General features: G+C 42.0%; 1 protein-coding gene across 2 annotated transcripts in view; it reads left to right on the forward strand.

Moving 5' to 3' along the window:
- Positions 1-233: 233 nt before the first annotated feature.
- The window catches only part of SPOCK1 (SPARC (osteonectin), cwcv and kazal like domains proteoglycan 1), a 267842-nt gene continuing 252131 nt past the window's right edge, over positions 234-15944 (forward strand). For both annotated transcript variants that reach the window (XM_030957132.1, XM_030957133.1), the window contains exons 1-2: positions 234-511; positions 898-1065. In XM_030957132.1, the coding sequence (XP_030812992.1) occupies positions 898-1065 (168 nt within the window). In that variant the 5' untranslated portion in view covers positions 234-511. The remainder of the gene's footprint in view (positions 512-897; positions 1066-15944) is intronic.

Genomic DNA, 15944 nt, shown 5'->3' on the forward strand with positions numbered 1-15944 from the left:
GCCATTGCGCCTTGTCCTGTCTCTGGGCACCACCGAAAAAAATCCATTCCCTCCTCTTGGCAGCCGCCTTTGCGGTATTTAAACGCTGCCTCTCTTGTTTGTGTTTAACGCCCCCCGCACCTCACGGGCCCCGCGGCCCTGCCCGGCCCGGCCCTGCGGCGGCGCTGCCCGCGCTCCGCCCCCGCGCTGCAGCGCGCCCCGCGCCCGCCAGGGGAGCCAGACCGCGGCCGCGCCCGCCCCGCGCGCACCCGCAACACGGACACGGCGGGCTCGGGACGCGGCGCGGGCAGCGGCTCCGCGCGGGCTCCGACACACAGACACACACATAGACAGACAGACAGATAGACAGCGGCACCGCCACAGCACAGACACAGAGCGCAGCGGCACCGCGGCACCGCACGCAGCTCAGCGGCACCGCGCAGGGCTCGGGCACAGCGCAGCGCGGCACCGGCAGCGGGAGGAGGACGAGCGGCGCACGGTGCTGGCGCCCGGCCGGCGGCACTGCCCGGAGGTAGGAGCTGCCTCTCCGCCCTGGCAGCCAAACTTCGCGGAGCCAGCGCTGGCTGCGCCCGCGGGGGGCTTGGCTGCAGTTCCGTACCGCTGCTGTCCCCTGGCTGCTCCCCGCCCGGCCCCAGCGGCCCGTTTTGTTTTTATTGTTGTTATTACTATTGTTATTATTATTGTTGTTGTTACTGATGCTGTTCCCCGCTCCTCCGGGCTGGGCCGGGGGTACGGCGGGTCTCGGCGGAGCCGGCAGCTCCGCAGGCAGAAGTTGGCGAGGGCCGTGAGGGGCGAGTGGCCCCAAGTTGGGTCCCCTCAAAAGTTGGGTGCCCGAGGAGCCGGGGCTGCCCCGCTGCCGCCGCCGCTCCTCGCTCCGCTCCGCTCCTCTCGTTGCAGATGTCGGGGGTGCTGGTGATCGCTGCCTGGTGCTTCCTGCAAGTGGAGAGCCGGCATCCTGAAATCATCACGAGTAACAGCAATCATGGCAATTTCCTGGACAACGACAAATGGCTGAGCACCGTCTCGCAGTACGATAAAGACAAGTACTGGAACAAATTCCGGGATGTGAGTACTTCTCGCTTTACCGCATGTTTCTTGTTTGTTGACCGTAGCATCCTTCCAGGGGGCTGCTGGCTGCCGAGAGCTGCGGGAAGAAGAGAAATGCAGCTTGGGCAACCGGTTGCTGCCTGTGTAAAGGATGCCGAGGGCTGTTTGGGAGCTGGACAGACAGTCCTGGCATTCTTGATTTACCCCATCCATTGGGGCAGCCCGGGCTCCGTGTCACTCTCGCTGTTCTTGTGGTCTTAGATTTTCCTCTGAGGAGGAACTTTGAGTGAAGTTTCTTGTTCAGTGCTTGCTGCTTAAGAGTCTGCTTAACTGAAAAATGATGGAATGGTGTGTGTGTAAGAATGAATACTTACCAGTTCAAGCCACAAGGTGGTAAACAGCGAAGCTTTTTGTGCCTGCAGCTTTTGTGGAAAGGGTTTTATTGTCAATTCTGCCTGTAGAGATCTTTGAGGCTGGTGTAGTGTTGGAGGAAGCAGTGCTTTAGCTCTTCTTTTTTTTTCCTGCAGTCTGGAAAAAAGGGATATTTTTAAGATGTGTTATAATGTGTTATCTGTATAAAACAAATTTATTTCTTAAGCTCAAAATCAATTCTAGACTTCCCCTAGTTTGAATATAATTGTGTATTAAGTCAATGACAGCAGAAAGGGAAATGCAACTTTTTTTAAATAGAAGTAATATTTAAATAGTTCCTTTTACTTCTGCTGTCTGTTCACTGAAGAAGCTTTTTTGGAGCACACAGAAAACCCTGCTTCAGTCTGCCCAAGACTGTGTGATGGAAGCTTTGCTGATCGTGTTGCTCATGAGCATAGTGAGGTTAAATGTTCTTTATTTTCTGGGATTTGTGTGCCGTTGCCACAGTGAGACTCTTGGAAAGGGAAGACTAGAGCTGGCTATCAGTTCTGGTAGTACCCTTCTGTAGGAATTTGTTTGTTTATTTAGGGATCCTGATCTTTTATAGGATATTAACAAGTCAAACTTTTATGCTCTGCTTTTGTCTCTGTGATCCTAGAATTGGATCTGACTTTGCAAAGGGGAAGTCAAAGTATTGCAGTTAAATGTGGTGTGTCCCTGCTTAGCTTATTCTCCCTGTGTTTTTCTGTAGTTTTGGTCATCTCTGTGTGAGAAAGGCTGCTCGGAATCTCAGCATAACAAAGGGTGGCCTTAGCAATGGTATCAATTAACAGCTGTCTTGGAGTGTGCCTTCACTTGCAGTCACTGATCACATCCACCTGCTGGGACTGCTGAGTTCTCTTACAGAAAAGGGCATTCCACGGTAAAAATGGATTCTTAGATTTACCAGACTTCAAGGGAATCTTTGTAAATATCTGGTTTAGTCTTCTGGGGAACAGAGGTTGAGGATTTCACTTGTTAATTTCTACATCCCACTTGATGGGAGAATTGACCAGCATTTGAAAATGGTAAATTGAATGAAATTGACGCTTTAATCTGAAAACACTTCTAACTAGAGACAGATTTGTAGCAAGCAATCTTTCAACAGTCTCCTTCCAAATGGTGGCCTCATGTTAATCACAAGGCTTAAAGGTTTTATTTAAATTGATGTCATTTTTGTTTTCTGCTTCCCTCTTTCTTTTCCCTTTAAAACTGGAGTCCTTGCAACTTCTTTTCTTGCCCCTTTTTCCAAGACACAGTCTCACAAGTCCAGAGAAACTATTCCTCTTCTGGTGGAAAATATTCATGAAGAATACCTCTCATATTTTAAGATTTCATGGCTAAGAATGCTTCTTTAGACCTTCTGAAAATGCTAAAAAAACCTCATAAAAGGGCCTCAAAACTCTTTTATATAGGAAGAATCATTCTATGGAAAAGTAAAACCAACCTTAACCAGTGGTCTACCAAGCAAAAGCAGTAATACAAAGTTCATCAAAGCTTAGGTATCTTTCTATCTGGCCATCTTAATGGTTCTATTGAATTACTTCAAAACTAGCATTTTACATATGATTATTCATGAAACCTTTTATGGAGCAAATTAACAGAGACTAGTAATCATCTCCTACTAAGCCTTTTCCAAAAAGAAAACATAAAGGGCTTACATATGTAATTAAGCCCTTAATTACTTGTCTTCAACCAGATTGATTTACTGGATCATAATCTTCCATCAGAGGTTCTGTGCCCACAGGTGAAGCCATGCATAGGTAGAGTTGCTGCCAGCATAGCAGTACAGCAGTGACAGCACAATTCTTGCATGAAGAAATGTGGTTAGAAGAAATCTGGTCCTTATTCATGGCTGTGCTGTTGGGGATAGATTGTTAAAAATATTTCTTAGAACATTTCTTTAAAGGCAGCCTGATGAGATGCATCATAAGAGTATTAATTGCTGTGGGTGGACTAGACCAGCATTTCATGGATAAGTGTTGATTTCTAGGAAAATTATCCTCCCCTTCCCCTCATTGCCAAACTAATAAACTAATTTTATAGACATCATGTCTACATGAGGTTCTCAGCATAGGCTTTGCACAGGAGGCTGGAGTGCAGAAGTGGTGTTGCAGTTAAACTTTCTTGGACCTGACACTGCAGTCACTCCAGGGCAGAAGCCTTGTACCCTCATACCTCATAAATCAGCAGAGACAAGGTTGCAGTAATTAGCGCAATTACCCTTAGCTGCTCTCTGAAATTTATGTCATGTTATATAAACATATTTGCACAAATATTTACATGAATGTGCCCTTCTGGATGGTGGGCAAAAATACTGAAGGTGTGGAGCTGAGATTTGATGCTCAAAGCTCTGAGTGGGTGTGGCTACTTTATGTGCATCAGCAGAAACAGCTGCACACACAGATGTGCATATAAATCTGTCATAATGTTGCAGTACTGGGAGGGTTGTTTACCCAGATGATGTGAATTGAATATAAAATTTTAAATTAAGCATTTCTCAACATTTTCAGTTATTCTTTTCAAAATCAATTGGTTGGTCAGCCTTATTGAGCTATGGGCCAATATGGCCTAATTTGAGGACAAGCTAATGATTGTTTTTTGTTTTTTTTTTTAGTGTGATCCATATTTCTTTTGGGCAAAGGCAGCATGGTAGTTGCACTTACTGTCTCAGCAGTCACTACTTTTCTGTGAAAAGAGGGCGCAGAAGTACACCTCATTTGAAATATGCATTACAGCCAGAGAATCATGTTAAGTTTTTAAATGTGACTGAATTCAATAGTGTGAAATGTGTCATCATTTTCCAAAGGCCTCAAGGGATGTGTCTAAAACAACAGTTTACAACACAATCTTTTCATGTGATTTGAACACAATTTCTTGGTTAAGTTCTCCATTTTAAAAAAACAGCTGTAAATAAATAGTGAGACCAGTGTGACTGATCTGTTGTGAAACATTTGCTGTTGAAAGTCTTGTATATTTTACATCTTCCCAGCATCAATAACAGTGTAATGTCTGTGGTATTATTCAGTGCAGTCTGAACCTGTTATTCCAGTCTGTCTTTCACCCCTTTTTCCTTGTCTGCCATGGATTTTGTGTGATACATGATAAAATCTTAGCTGTCCCTTAAGTTTCATTTTATAGCTGGGGATAATAGTATTTTTCTTCCTCACAACTATATGTTGGACCTGTAAATAAGAAAGGACAGAGCTCAGAATCTGTGGTAATATGGAATTTATTATTCACCTAATCCATATATTGAATGTGGCTTGGTACATACTTAAGTAACTGACTAGTAAGTTTCTAAAAAATAAGAAGTAAATCAATGTAATTATTACTGGAAAAAGAAAAAAGTAAGCAAGATGCACTCTCTGGGGAGGACCTCCAGCTATTTCCCTTGTGCAGATCTGAGGCTTGGAAAAGCAGACATGAGGATTATGAAAGTCAAATTAGACCTTCTGATACCAAGAACCCAAATATGAAGGCCTCCATCTTTTGATCAAACCTGTGGAGAGGGCTCCTTTGGCTTGAGAGAAGCTTCAGAATAGATTTGGTAGCTGAATGTGAATTCTTACAAGCCTTAGGAAGCATTTATTATATGGGAATAAGCATACATATTGTTGTAACAGGTCACACTACAGCATCTCATTGTGCTCATAGAGGCTTGGCACAGAAGGCACAGAATAAGTGTCATTGTAGTGTTAGATCTGTCTTTAATCAAAATTATATGAACGGACTAATTCTATTACTTCTGCTTGGAGTTATGTCTATTACATTATTAATGCTTATATATAAAAAGGCAATAAGTTCAACTAGCCATGGATTAAACTGCAAAAAGGAAGAAAAAAGTTAAATGAACTAAGAGGATCTAGTATAAACCCCACAAGGAATTTCTATGAAGTTGAAAGCTAAGAATCTTGGCATGAACTCTGATTTCAGTGCATGTTTATGCATGGCAGGCTGCCAGACCACGTTCTGAACATTAACTAAGCTGTTTCTCTAAATTTTATTGCTTACAGAGTTTCAGTTCAGGCTATCATGTTAAAACCTCCATGTATCTTATGCCTGGAGATGCTTTGAGACTGTGCAAACCTAAGAAGGAAGGCATGAAATGTCATCATCTGTGTGTACACGTTGCTCAGACTTACTGGGGATGAATAGTTACACATAACTATTCCTGCTGAGGATGGCTATCAACAGGTTAGATAGATATTTGACTTCTGACACAAACCACTGAAGGGACAATTTTGTCAGCTATTAATGTACATCACCTTTCTGAGCCTGCAAATTCCTCCTCACACCTGATCAGAAGTGCAGTGTTAGGTGACAAAACAAATACAGGATTAGGAACTGGGGGATTTGTATTGTTCCAGCTTTGCCACTGATTTTTGTCATTTGGGCTGGCTCTTCACACTTCTTCACTGCATTTCCCCTTGTTGGCTCTTACCTTTCTCTGATTTTTTAGCCCCAAATTAGAAGTGTGGTAGTGAAACTTGATAGCAGGGAGTTGGAGAACATGACCAGTACTGAAAAGGGTTGGAATACCAAGCAGGCAGAATTGGAAGACCTTGGGAACTCAGGTAATAGAAATGAAATGAAATTTAAAAGTACAAAGTGGAAGGTCATGGAATTGAGAGCTAACACAAATTTATTCTGGGTCCTGGCAGCTCAGCTTGAAATAGATGAGAGGGAAAACCTGTGTACTTTCATTGATTTGCAGAGTTATTCTAAGTTGCAAAAGTAATGCTACTCTGAGGAGAGCAAATATATTGTAGGAATGCAGAAAATGAAAAGTTTCTGCTTCTATTGAAGACATAAAAATGTACAATGTATAGAAGGGACCACTTAATTATGAATATTGTGAGCTCTTCTGATCAGTAAAATTAATGAAAGATTTTTATGGAGATGGTCACCCAAAGGCCTTCCAGCATCATAGGAGAAAAGACCCTGTTTTAAAATAATATAATACATTAATTTACTCAAACAAAAGTCATTACAAATAAGTGGATTTTCTTCAGAATGTTTATTGAGAAAAGGACACAAAATCCAGCATTGTGTCAAGATTCTAAAGGCCTTGGATTTTTAGAGCATGAGATTTAAAGCTCCTTGCTAGTTGTTGTCTTGCTCCTTATCCATGCAGTGTGGTGGAACCTGATCTATGACACCCAAATATCTGCTGCTCTGGTAGGATTTTTGAGGTAAGAGGTCATTTCTGTAGACTGGGTTCTTTCTGCTGTCCCTTCCCTGCAGACACCTGCCTTCAGTGGGTTTCACTACCAGATTTGATATTACATTTTCTATTTTTTTTTAATATTGTATTTAGGTCTACAGGAAGAATTAAGTATTTTTCTGCCAATAACTTATTAACAAAACATCTCTCTTTTTTTTTTCTTTTTTTATCTCAAATGTAAGCACAGGTTTTTCTGTGAAGCAGTTATTGGTACATTTAATTCATACATTCCTGGAGAATCCATTCAGGTCCTGCTAATTGTTTGTAGTGAATTTAGTCATAAGGAAGGTTACAGTACACTTGGAGAATATTTCCTGGCTGGGTAATGGATGTACCAAGTGACTGGGTTGTGACAGGACACAGGCACCTCAGGCTGGCTTCCCAGGAGATTGTCATTGCAAGCCCACCTTGAGATTTAATTGAAGGTGAAGACTCTGTGTGTGTATTCCAGTGGATCTGCAGTTGAAATGTGATTTATAAGTCTACCCAGGCACTCCTAGCATAGGTTGTCTCTTAGAGCAATTCTTACTCAACAGGGGGACAAGGCTGGAATATAAATGTGATCGAAAAGTACAGCTGAGATGTACTTGCATGAAATTTAAAAGAATAGGAAAACATGAAACTGAATCTGTGTAAGTGTAATGCATAATCAGCTTCTTACAACAGAGGAGATGTTCTTTTTCAAAAAGCCCTCCTCAAACTTGACACTTTCCTTTTGCAGTGGACAAGGGGAAAAATAATGGCATTTATGTCAGAATAATTAACTTAAGGAAGGTACAGAGAGGCAGCTTTTTCTAATTAACTGACACTTATCCAGCTTCCCTAGGAATTACATAAGACTCTAAAGTTAAGTAGGTCAGTACAAAACTAGGGTGTTAGTTTCTGTATTATGTTTCAAATTATAACTTTAATAGTTTCCTCACTGACAGAAGGGTTCTGCTGACTGCAGTCACAAATCATATCCCTACCATGAAATTCTGTAGATTTAACGTTTTCTCCAACATGTTTTATGCATTTTTAGAGTAACCATTCTTGTATTCTATTGCTTGTCCCTGTCCTGTCCTCCCCCCCCACCCTCTAGTGGATTTCTTTTCTGTAGGGGCTAGTTTTAATCCAAATGTAAATTGTAATTTTGTCAGATGCCTGAGAAATTCACAAAAGGAAAAAAGGAAAAAATGCCACCAAAGTGAGCCATATGTCAGTGTAATATAAAAGGAGTGGATTGAAAATCCTTATAGGAGGCTGAGTTTTGATGCTGGTTAGTGTAAGAGCTGCTTTCAAGGTCAGATATCTATGGGTAAATGATACTTCTTTTAATTTAGGTAAGTTGTCCAGGGTTAGGGTCCAGAAAAACAGGTCCATTATTCTCAAGGGCCAAAAGGGTATTTATGATACCCTGTTTTGACCATCAGGGAGACTATCACCTCTTTTTTTTTGGGGGGTGGTGGGGATAGGGTGGGGTTTCTCAGAAATTTTAACTATTTGCTTTATACTTATAGTTTTAACCGTGAGGCTAAAGACATGGAATTCCAGTCAGTGTGTCTTTATTGTGTGTGTGTTTTGAGGGTAAAATGCAAGCCTGTCTGAATTTGGAGTGGAGCCGCTGAGCTGCTTTTACAAGAAGTAGGACTTCATGAGGAAAGTGGAGTTCAAATATTACATCTGGGATATGAAAACCTATTTCTTTTAGATAACATCTGCTTATGCAAGGACAGTTTGACTGTTCCTTTCCTTATGTAACGAAAACTGAGATGTGTTCAAAGGAGCTGTAGTGAAGCCTTGGATATGTTGAAGCTGATTGTCAAAAATTGCCAAATTGTCAAAGGCTTTAGTGACGCTTGAGTTTGATTCTTGTATTGCTTATCTTCCTGTTCTCTTAGACAAAGATCCACAGTACATGACAGACCAGTTAGATTAAACAGTTCTCTTTGCCTTTTGGAGGACATTGTGGAATTGGAAAAGCCTGAAAGATCAGGTGTCTGGCTGGCATAAATAGAAGAAGCTCCCTCAAAGTCCCTGGAAGAATCAAACTATCTGAAAATCAAACATCTGTAGTCTACAAAGTACGCATTTTATAGATTTCAACAAAAACAAGAAAGCAGAGTTGACACAGAGTAAAATTAAGGTGATGCTGCTGCCTCCAGTGTGATTTTCTGTACTTCCACCACTCAACTCTTCCAGCTTTAGAAAGGGACTTGTTGCTGTGGAGTTACCAAGTGCTCACTCTGAGTAAGCAGTCTGTTATCAGCTAGATAACTCCAGCAGTTATCATTGGGGGATTTGCTCTAGCAGGTTGGCAGCGAAAATTGAATTACACATTTGGACTGAGCAGCTAATGTCTAATGACTTTCAAGGCTAAGATATGATTCAAAATTCAGTTTACAGATAAATTGCTAAGCTACTGAATAGTGGCTTTGGCAGGGAGCAGATTGGTCTTTATCTGTCATTTCTGTGACTTGGCTTGTAATCCTGGGTAACAGAAAATCATTCTCATTAAAGAGGTACATGGGGACTTCAATTAATTCTGTGATCTTAGCTGTCCTCTTAATGAACTTTGTGTCATAAATTTACTTCACTGATTGCTTTCTCCCAGGTAGATAGAAAAATAGTTTATTAAAATTTACTGTCAGAGTAACTCTTTTCAGATTAGTTTTTGAAAAAGGTTTCAATATATCACAGCTTACAGTTGAGTTCTGACTAACACAGGGATTGATAGAGGTAAGTGATACTTGTCTGTCTCTGCAGGTTGCTTTGAAATTGTCTAATCAGGAAATTCAGCTGTGTACACAATTTCATTTGAAATTGCACAGCATAAATTTTGTGTGGTTTTTAGCTTGGACATCAGTCTTCATGCTTCTTTCCCTGCATTCTGTTGTCCCTACAGAAGTTTATTCCAGCACTGTCTTCTAGTGTTGTGCAGTGTCTTCTAGTGTTTGGCCTTTCTGGCTTTCTCTTCAAGTGGTAGCAGTTAGAAAACTTGAACATGGACAAAAGATTGAGGTAGAAAGGTAAAAGTAGCTGCAGTCATTGGAACTCAGTGGGGGGATGCTTAAATGCTAGAGAATGGGAGAGAGGCTGAAAATTATACTTGTATGATTAAGAAGAAATTAGGCTAAGTGGTTTCTTCTAAGGAGTAGAAAACATTGCTTTTAGAATAGTGTTTCTCTGTGTACTAAGGATGTTGAAGTTCTTGACAGAGTTTGATTGCAATTATTAAATATTTATAAAAATCATTTTGAGAGAATTCAGAATTCCCCGGCATTTCTTGGTGAATAGCAAGAGTGTTGTACTTTGAACACTTGATTTCTAGAACAGCTCTGTCAGTCTTTCTGTCTGTGTACATCCACCAGTGCCCGCACTTCCAGAGCAGAGTGCAGCTCTGCCTGCTGCAGGGTTTGCTGAGGGTCCAGCGGAGGCAGCCAGGGCTGGAGGTTTTCAGAGCCCGGCTGTGCCCGTCCGGGGCTGGAGCATCTCAATGAACCAGCCGTGCCCGTCCGGGGCTGGAGCATCTCAATGAACCGGCCGTGCCCGTCTGGGGCTGGAGCCGCTCTACCAACCGGCAGTGCCCGTCCGGGGCTGGAGCCCCTCAATGAACCGGCCGTGCCCGTCCGGGGCTGGAGCATCTCAATGAACCGGCCGTGCCCGTCCGGGGCTGGAGCATCTCAATGAACCGGCCGTGCCCGTCCGGGGCTGGAGCATCTCAATGAACCAGCCGTGCCCGTCCGGGGCTGGAGCATCTCAATGAACCGGCCGTGCCCGTCTGGGGCTGGAGCCGCTCTACCAACCGGCCGTGCCCATCTGGGGCTGGAGCCCCTCAATGAACCGGCCGTGCCCGTCTGGGGCTGGAGCCCCTCAATGAACCGGCCGTGCCCGTCCGGGGCTGGAGCATCTCAATGAACGGGCCGTGCCCGTCCGGGGCTGGAGCATCTCAATGAACGGGCCGTACCCGTCCGGGGCTGGAGCCGCTCTACGAACCGGCCGTGCCCGTCTGGGGCTGGAGCATCTCAATGAATGGGCCGTGCCTGTCCGGGGCTGGAGCATCTCAATGAACGGGCCGTGCCTACCCAGGGCTGGAGGATCTCAATGAACCGGCCGTGCCTACCCAGGGCTGGAGCCGCTCAATGAACGGGCCGTGCCCGTCTGGGGCTGGAGCATCTCAATGAACGGGCCGTGCCCGTCCGGGGCTGGAGCATCTCAATGAACCGGCCGTGCTGCCCGGAGCTGTCCGGTGCTGGAGCCGCTCAATTAACCAGCCATGCCCTGCCCGGAGCTGTCCGGTGCTGGAACATCTCAATGAACCAGCCATGCCCTGCCCGGAGCTGTCCGGTGCTGGAACATCTCAATGAACCAGCCATGCCCTGCCCGGAGCTGTCCGGTGCTGGAACATCTCAATGAACCAGCCATGTCCTGCCCGGAGCTGTCCGGTGCTGGAGCCGCTCAGGGCCCGGGCTGTGCAGCGCGAGTTGAGGACCCTTCCTCTCGCCTGAAAGTCTTAAGTCTTTTTGTGGCATCCCGAACTACGTGGGAAAGCACTTTTCTGACATGGTTAAGCACATGGGGATGTATTCTAGATTAGACAGATGTGAAAGCAGAGGATAAAGCTGGTTCAGAGTTATCCATCAAGCTAATGCCAGATGTAACAACAATATTTATGTCGTGCAAGTCCCAGGACAGTGCTCTTCTGCAGCACGATGAACTGTGCTAGAATACAGAAAAACAAAGCTTAACAGGTCTGTGTGGATATATGTGCCACTATCTGACAGCAGTGTTTATTGGCCCAGATTCATTTCTTGTTTGATAACATTAACTTCACTCAAGGTATATAAGGGATAAATTTTGTTCCCCCCTTTTTTTCTTTAAGTAAAGTCAGGGTAAGCAATCTTTTATGCTAGCTAAATGTTATTCATTATTTATTTAATGCTAGGTGAATAGCATATTGGAGGGAGACTAAGTATTTCCTGTTAAAATAGAGGTATTAGGCAGAGTGGATTTCCTGTGTTTATCTAATTTTTATATTAAACTACATCTAGTGAAACTTGTGAGGCTCAGGTCTTTTACATCTACTGATCTTTTTAAAACTTGTCTAAAAAACCCTCTGTTTTAATAAAAGTACACTGGAGTGCTGCATTCAACAGGGATATCTATAAAAATATGATAATTAGTGGTTTAAAGACAGAACTGTCTGCAGTATTCCTTAAGCATAACCATGAATCTCTACATTATGGTTCACTCAGGACAGCAGCATCCAAAAGGAAATTGTGCCACATTTAATTAGAATAAATATAAACTGCTAAAATACTGCATACTGTCAGTTATGTGTGGAACTGCAGTTATGCAGCATGAAGGAAGCTGGTAAACCAGATATATTTGCTCATAAGGAAGGATATGGTGATTCAGATCAGTGACCACAGATTTATTAGTCTCTTCATGGTTATATAACAAAGTTAAGTTGAATATAACAAGACACTTAAGGGTTTGTTTTCATTGGAATATGAGGCAAGATGGACTGAAATGAGGATCCTTCTCTGACACAAATGTCTGTTTTTATATTTAGTCTCCTTTTTATAAAGCCTTTGTCTCTTCTGATGAAGAAGTGCTTTCTTTCTTATGCATGTGTCTTATCTTAATAAGTTAAAAAGCTCAGCAGAGCAAAGGTTTTGTGACTTGTAATAAACTTATAACCTGAGATGAAATGTAATCCTTTTCCCCTGGAGACAGTGCTGTTGGAGATTGTGAGCAAGCATTTCCTATCCGTGTGCACTGCCTGTAAAAGAGAAAAGAAGACTGAACACGAGTACAAGGAACTTTAATGGATATAGATCAACAATTTTTGAGCATTCACAAAAAGCTACTATAAACAATTTTAGAACCGTGATAAAATATATTGAAACTTCCCCTTGTAAAGTAACATATGGCATCACAAATAGTCCTATCTCAGTATGTAAAGGAAAAAGAAATCCAAACAACTTCTTATGGGCCATATTTTGCTATCAGTATTTTTCTAAGTAACTGCACAACCTTAGCATCAGTTTCTGTTGAGATACTGCATCCACACTTTAATGGCAGTCTATGTCCCTGTGTAATCAAGAACGAGCAATATTCTATTACAGCAGGGCAATGTACAAATACAGACAGATGTGGCATGTGCTGCAGTTTCCATTAGCAAAAAAAGAAGCTGCAAATAGGAAGCAATTTTGAAACCTGCCGCCGTAATTGCAAACCCATTACTGATATATCAGGGATGGTGCAGCTGATGTGTTCCCTCCAGAATGACACAAGTTGTCTATAAAATCTGAACTCACTAAGGAGAGATGTGTATATAAAATAAGATGCCATAAGATCCTTAAGGCATGGCTGATTTTAAAGCTGAAGCTCTCTGAAATTAGGAGTTACTGAAACAGTGATTATGGAATAAATGTGTTTTCTTCAGTTCTTTCTATAGGTGCAAGGAAATAAATAAAACTAAAAAAATAAATGAAACCAAACAAAAAGCCCCCTAATACAAAAAAAAATCCCAAAGCCCCAAAGCATACAATCTGTGTCACAGGCAAATGAATGCTGGATGATTTAGTGGATCCAGAGAGAGGAGTCATGACTGAAATGGAGACATGGTCCATTAGGTGAGAAACCATGTCTGCAACAATCTTTACTAAAGCCCAGTGATTTCTCCTCATGGAAAATACTTGGCAGAAAGATGAAATGAGAGCATGACATGTGTCTGCATATATAGCAAGAAATTAATCTATAAACACAGAGAGAATGGGAAAAAGGTAGATGAGGAAAACCATGTTTCACTTCATTCCAAGGAATTCCAAAATGACACTTTGATGGTGGTGTTAGGGTTAGAGGGAGAGGAGAACAGGAAGGGATTTAGGAGGGATGCAGCTGAAAATTATTTTCCTGTTGAACAGCATCCTGGGTGACCCTGATTTGGGCAGCAAAGCTGCTGGCAAGCCCTATTTCAGATGTGTGTGTGATTCTGCACAGTTTTAAGCTTGTCTTGCTGACTATACACAATGCATTTGGACTCCAAGTAATCACCAATGGCTGATTGCCAGATGAGGAGCTCTAAACATCTGCCCTTCTGTGGTCTTCCTGCTGTGGGACTTGTGTGATGGGTGGTGCTGCTTTTCATTTGAGATGAACAATGAAGATGCATGGCAGAAAAAATATATGCACTTTAATAGCTTTTTTTTCCTTGCAATGTAGTTATGGGTATTTGTAGCATTCATAATTAGCTGAGGAACAGATGGCAAAAGCTTGGTTTAAAACAGAGCATCCATTGAGTGATCATGTGCTGCTGCAAGCTTATTTTGGAAGAGGTTTGTTCCGTTCGATGATGCTCCAATACAGTGGTGCAGGAGTAAACTAGGAAGATAATTTTTAACAGTTGGTGTAATTTAGTGTGTAGGGCATGGAAAACATTTAGACTTACAAAATATCTCCTGGATGCTCATGTCCTGTGCTTCGAAAGGATAATTTCAGCCTTTACTGTTCTGCAAACCTTCTATGTATGAATTTATGTATAGGGGAAGTACAGCAAAATGTCCCTAAGATCTCCCCATTCCCCTGTCCTATATCTGCACAGCAGGGAACAATTTAGTTGTTCTGTGCTCAAATTTCAGTAACTATTGTACTGTAGCTTAATCAAAAAACACCCCCAACAAAACAAATCAAAAAACCCTGGGTATATATTTCGCTTGTGTGCTTCCAACATGAACATGGTGCTGCAATTTTTCAAAGCTGGAAAACATGAGAGAATTTTGTCAGCATTTCACCATGACACTTGTTTCACTTAGAAAGCCAGAGGGCAAAACAAAGTGCTTTCTTTTGGTCCATGTAATCTTTTTAGAAGGCAGTGGTAGCCCGGCAGGCACAATCACTGAGATATGTATGAGGTAATGTTGGAAATGATGAGATTCTGGATGTAAAGGCTGATTGATTAGTTGCGTGATTCCATGTTCCAAATTCAAAACTTAGAAATATTTGATTTTAAGGAGAGGTAGGAGCAAGGAGAAGGTTGCTGAAGAGAAAAATAAGCTAAATCTGTTTTTCATTGATAAAATAGAAATATGGGATTCTCCATCCCAAAGGAGCTGAATGGATTATTGCAACCATCCAATCTAGTCGAGATCACATTTTCTTTTTTGCTTTTATCTTTTCTTAAAAAAAGATAAATGAACCCATGTTGAGATATTTATCTCTGTGAGATGACCTGTATTTACCTTCAAGTCACAATGAACTGGATATTCTCTTTCTCTGTGAAAGTGTATCACTCCTTCTCCCTGAAGACTCTATGGATGCTGATAAAAAATATTTCTGTGAGAACAGTAGTGCCATTGCCTCTATGTATGTAATATTTTGGAGGATATCTGTAATAGCCAATGAAATGATCCTTGATAGTTCCTATTTTTCTCCAGATGCTGAACTGTAAATTTAAATATCTTGTGAGCTGTGTTCTTTTCCTTTTGTGAACTAGCTATATCTCCTCACAGTAAAGAGTTCACAGGATATGGTAGTTTTGTGTTTGCCTATAGCTGATTGTGCAAAAGCTGAGAGTTCACTGGGGCCTTGTCGTCTTTCCAAGGACTGCTGACCAGTATAAATTTTATAATACAAATAATTAATCTTTATCTCCAATTGATGTGGTCAGTAGTAGAACTGAATTAAAGCAACCATGTCAATATGGGGTCTTTTTGTGTTGAAAATCTCTCTGCCTTCTCATTGTGCTGCTGCCCTTGTTAAGAGTAGTTTGCTCAGACTACAGACAAACTTCAGCTAAGTTTATTGAAAGAGCAGCACTGTCACAGGATTTGACTTTTCCTGGGTCTCCCTTTCCTTCTGCAGATCCCATAAAACCAGTTCAGGTTCAGAAATAGGATTTTCTAAGTTAGCTGAAGTATTTTCACTTTAGGGATTACCAAAACAATCACACCATCTTACTATTCAGTTACAAGAGCTACAAGAGCAGTATAATTTCAGCTGCCCCATAGCAGAATTAAGCCCAATGTGTTTGAAACTTTAGTCAGAAATGGTTCCTTCACCACGAATTTCCAGAAATTATTGGCTTAGTTGTAGGAACTTTGCCCAGTAGAGTTCTGCTTTCTCCCTTGTTTTTGAAGCTTTCAGTGGATTTTTAATGCCATTCCTCATAGTGATTGCTGAACACCACCTCAATGGCTCTTAGTTGCATGTTCATAACTTCAGAAGATGCTTCTTAATTGCTGAAAGTATGGAATAGACAAAATGCCATATCCAT

This window comes from Camarhynchus parvulus, chromosome 13 (assembly GCF_901933205.1).
Source record: "Camarhynchus parvulus chromosome 13, STF_HiC, whole genome shotgun sequence".
Taxonomy (NCBI): domain Eukaryota; kingdom Metazoa; phylum Chordata; class Aves; order Passeriformes; family Thraupidae; genus Camarhynchus; species Camarhynchus parvulus.